General features: G+C 34.2%; 1 protein-coding gene across 1 annotated transcript in view; it reads right to left on the minus strand.

Moving 5' to 3' along the window:
• Positions 1–171: 171 nt before the first annotated feature.
• LOC117119183 (fibrocystin-L-like) overlaps positions 172–12,858 on the minus strand; it is a 27,452-nt gene continuing 14,765 nt past the window's right edge. The window contains exons 3-6 of the mRNA XM_033264003.1: positions 12,712–12,802; positions 2,116–2,173; positions 1,804–1,909; positions 172–229 (exon numbers count right to left, since the gene is read on the minus strand). Coding sequence (XP_033119894.1) covers positions 172–229; positions 1,804–1,909; positions 2,116–2,173; positions 12,712–12,802 — 313 coding nt within the window. The remainder of the gene's footprint in view (positions 230–1,803; positions 1,910–2,115; positions 2,174–12,711; positions 12,803–12,858) is intronic.

Below are 12,858 nucleotides of genomic sequence, written 5' to 3' on the forward strand. Positions count from 1 at the left end.
GGATAGGATAGGCGTATTTATTTTTATATATAGACGAGATCTTTCAGGCGTAAACCTGTTTCAAGCCAGTGGACTTGAAAAATGTTTGCATAATAGGCCTATATGTATAGTGACAAAAAACCCCATCGTAAATGACAAATAAACCTATATGATGGAATAAAAGAAACATACTTACACAGTACCAGTTTCTTGGTCGACGAGGTCACAGATACTAGCACCCATGTACACTCTGAAAGAAAAGTAGTCACGTATTAACATCATTATTAAAGGAAGGACTTGCATTGCTACCGGTAGAATTATGGTTACAATTTATGAGCTTGCTGTTGGTTTTACAGCCCCCACGAGATTTTTTAAAAAAAAGTGAATTAAGGCCACTAATCATTTAGGCGAGAAGATGGTAGCTGAAAACAAGCGCTCTTGGACATCCCGAGTAGCCTGCCAGATCAGTCGTTCATCAACAGTGCCAGACAAAGGATCTGGAACAAACTTCCTTTTGAACGTTAATCATTTACCTTTACTTGAGCGTTTGAAGTCACTACGCAGAAACAACTATTAAAAAAATGTTTATAATATTAAAATTTAACAGCGCCAAAAGAAATGGCTGTTTAAATAGTGTCATATAAATAGTACCATTGATTGCTTGCTTACTTGATTGATTGATTGATTGATTGCTTATTTGATTGATTGATTGATTGCTTACTTGATTGATTGATTGATTGATTGATTAGTTGATTGATTGATTGATTGCTTACTTGATTGATTGATTGATTGATTGATTGATTAGTTGATTGATTGATTGATTGATTAGTTGATTGATTGATTGATTGATTGACTGACTGACTGACTGACTGACTGACTGATTGATTGATTGATTGATTGATTGATTGACCATATTAACTATACTGATTGATTCATTCATTCATTCATTCAATCATTGATTTATTATTTGATGGGTTGATTGATTGACTGATTTATTGATTGGCCATATTGTTTGATTGGTTGATTGATATACTGTTTAAGTTAGTTTTGAATATCCATTGTTGTTTTGGTCTAGTTTTAATCATGCATGAATATAAACAGTATCCCTTCTTAAAATATCAAACAAAGTTACGATTGAGAACATTTTAGCTAATAGGCCTAAGCTTGTAAAAATTTGTTGATTTTTATACTTTGATTACTGACCTACTGTAATACTTCACCGTATTTTGTATCGTTACTGGTAAAATAATATCATCACTAATGGATTAGTACTTTCTAATCTTGAAACGATTAAATTGGTTAACAAGAGAGACATTTTTACATTCTTTTCAACTAATAGTCTATCACTTACGAGAAATTAGAATGGATAATAACCACAATCATAATTTTTACATCAAATTTATTAGGACCTAATTATATCCGATATATTTTTCTCTGATAATATAACGACAAATTAAAATGCTCAATACTAAATACCTATATAATAATTATAGTGGTATGTAGGCCGATGTTAAAATATTATTTCTATGTTATTAGTTATTTCTATTGGTTTATTGAGCTATTCTAGGCATTTTTAAACTTCTACGCACATTTGAAAAATGTAAATATAACTTAAATAATAAATTATTAAAGCATGTCGCTAGAGCATGTAACCAAATATATCTTCCTATGCATTTGTTGTGCATATCTTACACGTGATGTGTAGTAACTAGGCTTGTGGATGAGCCCATAACATTTATTTTCATTTGCATAAATCACAGGAATTATTCGACGTCATATCATGACAAAATATTCAAAAGAAACAAAAATAATATTTATACACACCTTTTTAGCGTAATGGCTGTATTCGAATCCTCGTAGTCTTCAAATTCCGTTTGAGTGTCCGATACAATATCGGATACAACAAAGCCATTAACAGTAATCACATTGTCTACAACATTAACATTGGAAAAACCATAACGGCATTATACAGTAATATCGTAGCCTAAATACGTATAGAGATTGTGTGTGATTTATTAGTATTTTTTGTATATTACTTCTGTAATCATTAGTTATTATCCTATAATAAAGAGGGAATTGTTCTTAACAGTTGACAATTTTTAATGAGTGAAGGATATATAAACTCGACTACTTTACCTGGCGTACATGCTCGGGGAGTAACACTTGTGATCTTGGGTGTTGATCCGTCACGGTACTGCAGACAAAAAGAAAATAAAATCTATTATAAATGCTTCCTAGAATAATCTTTCTTGGTTTTCACATTTAATAAACTGTTCCAAAGAAAATTATTCAGAAGTTTTTCAATTAGTTTTACACAGAGTAGATTGGACGAGCGGTTAATGGGAGGGCACTGCAATCAGACAAATCGGCGCTGGTTCAAGCGTCAAGTTCGTCCATTGTTTTGTGATACTGTAAAAGTTGTCTCAGGGTTATAGACCGAGTCTTATATAGATGTAATTTCGCCCTAACTGACGAGGAAATGTACTGAATATTCAGTACGTTTGAAAACAATTGCCAAACAAATCGCAAGTTGTTTCCGGGTGGGGCTCGAACCCACGATCTCCAGAACACTAGCCTGGTAGCATACCTCTAGACCACCGAGCTTGCGCCTGATGGCCAGGTTTGAATTCGAGTCCAAATAAGCAGCGGGTACTGCAGTGTTGATAGTAATTATTGTTATTGTCGTGGTGGAATAGACAATAACTGTAATAGTATAAGACAATAACTATAATAGTATAAGACTGAGTCTTGTTGGATAAGGACTATAAACCATAGGTCCACTTTACACAATTGATTCATGTGCACTTATAACAACCCAGTACATCATTCTAGGCGATTAGGCTGGTTGATACCCTAGTGTACACGCCCAGACAGCCCAGGTGCTAGACGACGAGACTTAATTAAAATTACACTAAAGGCCTGCTTATACTTCAACGATAACGATAACGATTAAAAAAAAAGCTAAAAAGTTTCTTCACTAGAACGATTCGATAACGATTTATCAGTTATGCGATAACAACATATTTTGACAAATCAAAAGATTACATCATAATCATGGAAAAACATTAAAATCGTAGTAGTAGCAACGATTTTATTGTTTTTCCATGATTACGATGTCATCTGATTTGATTTGTTAAAATATTTTGTTATCGTATAAATGATAAATCGTTATCGAATCATCCTTTTGTTTTCTATATGAACAATCGCTTTTTAGCTTTTTTATTGTTTTCGTTATCGTTGAAGTATAAACAGGCCTTTATAGTCCGGGCAATCATGGTTATACCCCAAAAAAAATTGCAATAGTTTTCAAAACTTTTTAGTTTGATTCTATAAGCATCTGGCTATATCATTGTTAAAATCCACCAAAATCTTTTCAGTAAAACATGGTTTTTGAGGGGTCAAAGCTCGCGAGGCCAAATGTATATTAGTTACATTATATCCGCATGTAACCTAACTGTTAGAGACAGAAAAACTACTATCGTCTCAAAATATTTCGAAAACCCATGTATATATTTACTCTAATAGAGCATTAATGTATGTCCAAATGTTGACCGAAAATGCAATTTGACCTTTGAACCTATTAAACTGACATAACAGTACATCCATCTATGGTCACAGAGACATGAGTAAAATTGTGCAGAATATGATGTTTACATTTGGACTATTATGGAATATTTATTAAAAAGTGGCAGAAGGTAAGAGTATAGTAGATAGTATTTTATTTATTAGTTGATTGCTCTCATAACTAACAATGATACTTCACAGCAATGTTATTAGTAATTTCCGTGTATTTATGCGTGTGAAAGTCAAGAATATGTTTTACATTTACATCAATATTCTTTCTTTACATTACTTAACTAATGTTCTCTCTAATCATGAATATGTTGCACCGATTGATGGAACAGATGGAATTGGGTACGACACTGTAAAAGGCGGCGTCATATGGTTTGAAATTTTGGTGGGCCCGGGAAGAACTTTTGCTCACGGAGTGAGGGCCCGGTTGAGGTGAGAAACCATAGCCCCTCTAACAATTAGCGAATTTTTATTGTCTGGGAGGCTAATTGGGTGACATAATTTAATACTTATTCACTTAAAGTGCCTTCTGCAATCAATTGGTGATCTAACCGAAGTAGGAATTTTTTGGCAAATTATTGGCAGGCCAACAGGTGGATTTTTTCAAACTAACAGCCAGTAAAATAGAGAAATTTAACTTTATTTGAACACATTTTTTTTTTAAAGGGGCAAACGTTTTTGTGCCTTCAAATGACAATACAGTGAAATATTCAACATGCTGCAAAGGACGTTAAAATATTCCTAACCGTAGGCCTAACGAATTTTCTAATTGTTCGATAGGGGATAGATTGAATTGAATTTCAATACGCATTTAACAATAAATTACTAAAAAAAACACCAATTACTATAAGATGTACCTGTAACTTCGATATCAAAATACTCAGGTAAAAATAACAATAAAGAATTGTAAACTTAAATTTAAATATTATTATTATTATTGTATTATTATCATTATTATTATTATTATTATTGATATTACCATTATTATTATTTATTTATTATTAGTGTAAAATATAGAAAATATATGAAATACAATAAATTGTATTATTATTATTATTATTGATATTATCATCATTGTTATTATTATTATTATTTGTGTACAACTAGAAATATATGAAATACTGGAAATTTTATCAGATTTCATTACTTAATTATTATGAACTCACAACCCGAAGATTAATATACGGGAGGATCATTGTTATTACTCAACCTCATCAATCTAGCGAATTAGCATTAGGCAGACGTCAAGTTACAATAGAAATCTAAAATAATGTTATTTCCTCCAGTATGCGGATACACCTTACGTTTATACATATTAATACGCCTGACGGCTTCCTCCTATCGTCATATTTTTTTGTACACACGTCACATAGGGTGGCGAATGAATCGACTAAACTACTCGCCCGCGAGATGGAAATACAACACGACAACGAGAAAATTGATTTGTTAGCTACAGCTGTCTGTGGTCGTCGGATCAGACACATTAAATTTCTTTAAGATTGTTTTTCTACGTTAAAGACATACTACAACGCCGATAGTCGTAACTGCAAATGCAAGGCGACTGGAGGCGTACGATCGTAGTCACAACGCGTCCGGCACATACATTTTCCTCTTTATAAAAGTAAATTTTAAAGGGCAACCTTTCGTTATTCGGGTAACTATAGCATAAAACAAAACACCTTCTGTTGACTACCTTTTGTTGTTGTACTTCCATGACAACCATCAATTCAAATCCCGGAAATAGACATGGAAATGGACAACTGTTTATTGAGAAATTCGTTCTAACCGATTGGTTTAGATGATAAAATAACAATAGAAAAGTTTGAATATTGATTAATTTCCTGTCATAAAACGTAGCCTATTCAGATATTCTTCTATTACGCGTAAACTATTACTTCCCAGGAGGTAAGGATAACATGGGATAACAGTATATTATCGATAAACAAGCGTAGTCAATTTTTAAATATTCAAACAACATGTGGAGTCGTGTACGCCATAGCCGAGCCGCATGGTTTACAAAATAAACAAAATAATCTGCGGGGATACATGGTGCGTGGAATAAATAATTATAAAAATTATTACTATTATTATTATTATTATTTAAATTATGTTATTATCATTATTGCTATTATTATTTTCATTAAAATTATTACTATTACTATTATTATTATTATTATTATTATTATTATTATTATTATTATTATCATACATGGTGCTGGACTAAATAATTAAAGACAAATTATTTTTTATTGTTACCATTATTACTATTATTATTATTATTATTATTATTATTATTATTATTATTATTATTATTATTATTTATTATTATTATTATTATCAAATTAGTTGTTTGTGATTCTTTTTGTGTACAGATAGATTATTATGGTTCTTTTTCATGTAATTCGTTCATTTGTGTGAGTTTTTTATATCAATTTACATAATTATGTTACGGCGATTTATGTTGGAAAGGCTTTATTTTATTTTTTTTTAAATTAATTAATTTATTTATTATTATTATTATTATTATTATTATTATTATTAAAATTATTATTATTATCATTATTGTATTATTATTTTCATTAAATTATTATTATCATTAATATTATTATTATTATTATTATTCATTATTATTATTATCAAATTAGTGTGTTTTGTGATTCTTTTTGTGTACAGATAGATTATTATGGTTCTTTTTCATGTAATTCGTTCATTTTTGTGAGTGTTTTATATCAATTTACATAATTATGTTACGGTGATTTATGTTGGAAAGGCTTTATTTTATTTATTTATTTATTATTATTTTTTTTTTTTTGTATATTGACGAAATAAGTGTTTTCATACTGCTATGTCATTATGTTATATATGAATAAAACCTGAAATAAATGATGAACGAATAAAGCAAACATTAGATGAGAGGAGCCCTCTGCATGGGCATTTATATACACCCAATCGTATTAAGCCAAGGAATAGCTTATTGAACAACGTTACTCCATTGGAAACAACATCAACACCCTCTGAAGCTCGCATCGGCTTATGGAATGAAAGAGTCCCTAAATTCAACAACCATTAGCGATGGAAATCCCACCCACTAGACCTCCCTTCTGGATCCAACAACGTCTCGGCCCGCTTGGAAGTGTCTGAACAAACTATGGACTGGAGTAGGCCTCTCCAAAGTCATCTTACACAAATGGGGTTATTCCACCAACCGAACTATTTGTGATTGTGGGAGTAAGCCTCAAACCATGCAATACCTCAGTCAGGCTTTCCAGAGTAAAAATTCATATAAATTATGCACTCACTTAGGGTTCATTTCTGCTATTATCTATTCATTATACTTATAGTATTTATTAACGTCGTCTTATATAGTTTAATTTACTCCTCGTAAATATACTTCAAATTGGTTTTGATTTAGAACTGATGATTAAGTGAAATCAGCTCTGTTTCAAATAATAATAATAATAATAATAATAATAATAATAATAATAATAGTAATAATAAATACAATAATAAGTATTATTTATATTTTGATACTTTATCAAAATAATACTACGAGTTATAATAGCAATAACACAAAACAATAACATGTGATTATAACTTTATTTTTATTATTATTTGTGTTATAAATTAAACATTCAACAAATAAATACATGTATGTATATAATAATAAAGGCCTAAATTTAGTGTATGTAAGTACGTAATAATAATAATTTTGTTATTTTATGAAATATAATCAAAATATAACACACAGACGTGTATTCAACGCAGTCATAGATTTCTGTTTGCATTAATTGAAAAAATTTCCGACTCTTAATACAATTGGAATCTTTGTTGCTATAGAAACGGATAAACATTTTGTAATTAATTTTATAGACTCGTTTAACTGTTAAAATCCTATACAATGGAAGTATATTAGTCAAGGTTATCAATCGATTGTCACGGTTTGAAACTTGAACGCTAGTTTATTCACGCTGTGTTAACACTGCTACCACACTTTCCACAGCGGTTATAGTCAAAGGGGTTACCACAGTTACTGTATATGACGTCACAGCATCCTAACAACTAAAAACTAGGCCTATGACTACGGCTTTTTTAAAGAGTTCGCTGAACCCTCCCACTACATTTACAGGTACTGTACATACATAATGTATGAATGGTTATAGATAAACCTAAAATTGGTAGATAGTATAATGGACATAATTTTAAAAGCAAAACGTCAACCTCAAGCTCTTGACGGTTGTCGGCCGATGCGATGCTATGGAGAACGCAACGCTATGACACGCGCGCAACGGATCGTTTTTAATGACGATCCGTTCAGACTACCATCGTCCTGGGCATTCAGACTGTGTTCTCGGCGCATGTTCTCGGCACATAATGTTCTCGGCACACGTCATTTGTTGTAGTGTGCTAATGGAATTTATGTCGAGCACAGAATGTTCTAGCTAGAACCCAGTTGAACCACGTTCTCGGAACAAAATGTTTTCGAACTACGACTCTGGAATGAAGTCTGAACGTGTGCCGAGCATAAAATGTTATAACTGGGCGGGCTTCAATGACGTGACCTGACCTGCTTTGACATTCTTCAGAGGCGCAATGTACACATGTTAGGGCAAATATAAAAATTTATTAGATTATTACTTCCGCAAGCGTAAAAAATTCGGGAAATATTGATGCGGGAATAATTTTTTTTCCGCATCAATTATTTCAACAGCATAAAAATAACAATGCAATTTTGTTACTTTAAATACATTTTCTTTAAAAAACTATAAAATTAAACCTGTTTTTATACAATATTTACTATTACAGACCAATATAAACAGTCCCCTCCCTCATCGATAAAAACAAAGGCGAAATAGGCCTAATCTATTGTTCCAATTAAAAAAAACCGCCCTTCATCATTGTTTTAGATCATAAGAGTGATAATCTAATAATATTTTCTATGTGCTTTTATAATACAGCAGTAATACTGTTCTCTTGATTAATTTATGCTGTAGGCCTAAATGTTTTGGAACAAAACAAAATGCTGAAAACATGTTCTGACAGAGGAAGCACATGGAGTGCAGTCATCGAAATGAATTGCGTAGTTGAAGTTTGGGAAGAAGGGAGATAGAAGCACAAAATACCAAAGGATCTGGGAATAAGCAACTTTTCCAAAAGGTATCCGACAATCTTGGATTTCCACGAAGACCCTGGGATCGTATAAAAGACAAATTTAATAAAATGGAAATAAAGTTAGGCCTACAGTGACTCTGAGCACCTCTCAAAATGTTACACATGCGTAAATGCCAAGAACATGGTTTTATAATCTGAATGATCGTATTTCAAGAACTTTTTCGTTCGGTGTGGTATGTGAACATGTGCCGAGAACATAATGTTACGAAAACATTTTATGCCGAGTACATAATCTGAATGCGCCCGGAGTTGGATTCGTCGGCCGACCGTCGTACGACGCAGTGAGTGCGCCAGGAACAGTGGCGGCGCCATGATTTCCCCGACGGGGACCTTGGACCCCCTCCCCGTCGGAGAAATCCTGGCGCCGCCACTGTTCTGTTGTAAAACCCAGTGGTGGCTCTAGCTCCTCCCGTCAGGGATTCTTTCCTGCCGTCCAAAACGGTTCGGAAAACAAAAATCGTCCGCCGCAGGACATCGGCCCGACTGAAATTATTGTCGCAGTCACTATCATCATCGACTAGCGGCGCACATGGGTATGTATTTCTTTCTCGTTACCGTCAAGCCGCATGTGTATGCATCTGGACCGCGTTAAGTGTGTCACACCACCGCGTAGCATAGGGCATATTACTGGATCGATTAAAGCCACCCAAACATTATATTACCGTCTACTGGAAAAGGTGGAGCCCATCCTCATTAAGCCTCAAGTTTCGAAGTGGTAATGGCCAGCGATATCGATTTTTAAATCCCAATAAGGTTAAATTTAACAATGTTTTCTTTTTTCTTTGACAGGCAATTAAATCCCTCTATAGAATTGCTATGTAAAAGCACCCGATATCCCGTAACTGGCTGTCATGGGAGTGCGTGCTTAGACAAAACACAAACACCCACTGCCATAGGCCTATCAAGTATCATAGTCCAAATCATGTAAATTTTACCAGGAAGCGCACCGGCCGGACCGGCTATGGCCGGTCCACTTTTTCTCAATTCCATTACTTTCTGAAATAAATATATAATGATAATTATGAATTATATGAAGATACGCATCGCATTGACTTTTTTAATCATGGTACGATGAACCTGAGATAGAGGGTACAGTATCTAGCCCACTTCCACTAACTTTAAATATTGTATCTGTTCCTGCATGGGGTTGAAATAGGGGTAGTTGCTTTGCATTTTCAAAATTTACAGGTATGAATTTATACACCAACTCTACCCCTTGAGGGGGCGGGGGGATTGCCAGATGAGATTTTTGGGCATCCACAATTTATACTTTTAGATCACAATATTAGGGAATGGCAACCGCAACTTGATTGGATTTAAAGATTAGTTTAGTCTCACGACCTCGTCGTGGCGTCGGACGAAAGATGGTGGGGATGTCCAGTTTTATAAAGCGGTGTGGTGCTCAACAAAATTAACCATTACAGTGCGATGAAATGCAACGATAAATAGATTAAATCCAAACATTTTTATTGATATATACATTACTAAGAGAACAACCAACTTTTTGTTCAGTGCTTTTTAGCAGTGGCGGCTCTAGGATATATTTTCGGGTGGGGGGGTTAAATTGTCCAACAAGGGGACTTGAGCTCGTAGGCTCGAGCTGGGGAAGGGGCTGAGAGGGGGTTCCCCTTCCAAATAAGATTTTCTTTAAGATTATAAACCTGTGGATGGCCGGAAATGGCACTCTCAGACTGTGACAGACGTGTTGGCTTGGTGTGGGCCTATTTTTGTATGTTTTATGGTTTGACTGCCCGACGAGCTCTGTCCGGCGGGGGGGCTTGACCTGTCCGGTGGGGATTTAAGTCCCTGTGCCCTCCCCGCTCCCCCCCCCCCCCGCTGGCTCCGTCACTGCTTTCTGGTCCCTGGAGTTCAATCGGAGGATCTGCTTGCTTAAGTATTACACCTACTAGGCCTATTATTAGACTAAAAATAGCATAGCGACCTAAATTAGACTCTACCAAATAAAAAATGCTGATTTTTCCAGGGGCTTTTATTCCTGCTGCATCCTGATCGGGGACATTTTTTCGGTTTGATTCCAGATTGAACTTACTTCACTTTAGTCTGCATTAGTTTCTTCATCACTCTCAAACATGCCAACACCTACATCAACAACATTACCGTTCATCATCAACGTCGACGTCACGGCGATCGACATCATCATCGTCATCATTATTGTCATCGTAGTCATTCATTATTACCGTCATCATAACCGTCATTGTTATCATTATCCCCTCATCATAATTATGATCATCATTAATTCACTTTTTTTCTGGGCATCAAGGTAAACAAGGTTTAAAGATGTCTTGTCTCAAAAAATCATAAAAATAATTTTGAAATTAACTTGTTCATTTTTGCAGTTAGCGTACATATTTTTAAATTGAGCAAATAAATTATTGAATTTCAAAAATGTGTACCCTGATTTTTAAACTGGATAATTAAAATAAAAATAAAACACTTCTATTGACTGGAAGTGTTTCTATCATTTTTCTTTGAAAATGACGGGTAAATATTTTTTAAATACACTAATGTTTATGTTCAAGTTGATAATTTTTATGTTACTTTAAAAAGTTAGTTTCAAAAATTATTCAGCGGCATTGTGCCCCTCTCCACTCACTAACTGGATCACCCTAATGTTAGTACTGCACTCTGTTATTTATTTATTACCAGGGTAGTTATCTCCATGGAAGTATACGTGCATGGTCTGTCTGCACGAATATACCGAAGGTTGACTAAAATTAATGTGTAATCAGTACAAGGCCTACCAGAAGCAAACACAACACTTAACTTATTATTATTTTTTTACAATTCTATTGATAGTATATAACTTCTAGAGCGTGATCAATAACTTATTAATGTTCCAGGCTGAATTTTACAAGAACATTTAATTAAAATTGTACGAGTAGTATGTTCATAACATGTAGGCTGCAGGTCCATTTGTGTGGAAAATAGTATCTTGTGTTTCATTTATTGAATATTGTGTATATTTTATAGTTGAATACCCTCCACATCGTGAAACACAATTACATTATGTTATAGTCATATTTTGGTTTATGCATTATTTTGTATTCATGTTTCTTTCTCTTCTGGAGGAATAAGCAACTCAATTTATCTACTTAAATTAAATTAAATTTTAACAATATTGTTTTCTACAGCTTTACCAGCTGCTATTTCATGGCATCCAGAGGTGCCATATTTCCAAAATAGACTCTCATCCATGCTAACTTTATATATTGTGGCTGCCCCTTGAGGGAAAGGGAAAGCGGCTGTAGGTTGCCAGCATCTACTTCCGGAGATTCATAGGCGCCAAATAAGTTGTTTACCAACCATGTGGGGCTAGAGTTGATAATTATGCTCTCAGACCTCAACTAACTTCAAAATCCTGTAGCTGTCGATAGAGATAGCGGGTCCACACTCTCATTTACTAACAAAATGTCAAGTGATCATATTACCCCCCCCCCCCCACCACCACCACACCACCCCTCACTCTAATGGCCGGACCACTTGCAAAATGCTTCCGACGGCTATGTTTGCTGCTAACTGGCGCACGTCGTCCAAAGCAGGGTCAGGATAAAATAAAAACCCGGGCTAACCCCTTGCTATTCGTGGAAGATATCCTGGGTTTTTTAAGTGCACACACCGTTAGTTGTGTACACGGTACCAACGGTCAATATTCTGTATCAGAGAACCCAAAATATAAGAGTAAACGGTTTGTGATAGAATACGTCACTAGAAAAAAAAACGGAACTGATAAATAATATAGGCCTTTCAAATATTAATAGTATCATCATAGAATCATCAGGGAAGAATTGATTCTGCTACAACCCAACCAAACGAGGGGAAAGTCTTAGATTAACGCCAACTATAACGCTAGGTTGATGTGCTTTACCACTTGCCTTATGAAGCGGGCTGTGTGAATAAAGTTACTATGGACTAACTAAACATTGGGATATTTCTCAATAAAATAAGAAAATAGAGCAAGCAATCTCTTACCTCAAAGTTGCAAGATTGGCTATTGCAGTAAGAATCGACTTCAACACCATCCACCGTAACATAAACGGAATATACTCCAGGAATGGCAGCTCTTTAACGAAACGAAACAAAATGGCATATAGGATGTATATATATATATATATATAT

The sequence above is a fragment of the Anneissia japonica genome, unplaced genomic scaffold (assembly GCF_011630105.1).
Source record: "Anneissia japonica isolate Jap-2015-1 unplaced genomic scaffold, ASM1163010v1 scaffold287863_len737641_cov155, whole genome shotgun sequence".
Taxonomy (NCBI): Eukaryota; Metazoa; Echinodermata; class Crinoidea; order Comatulida; family Comatulidae; genus Anneissia; species Anneissia japonica.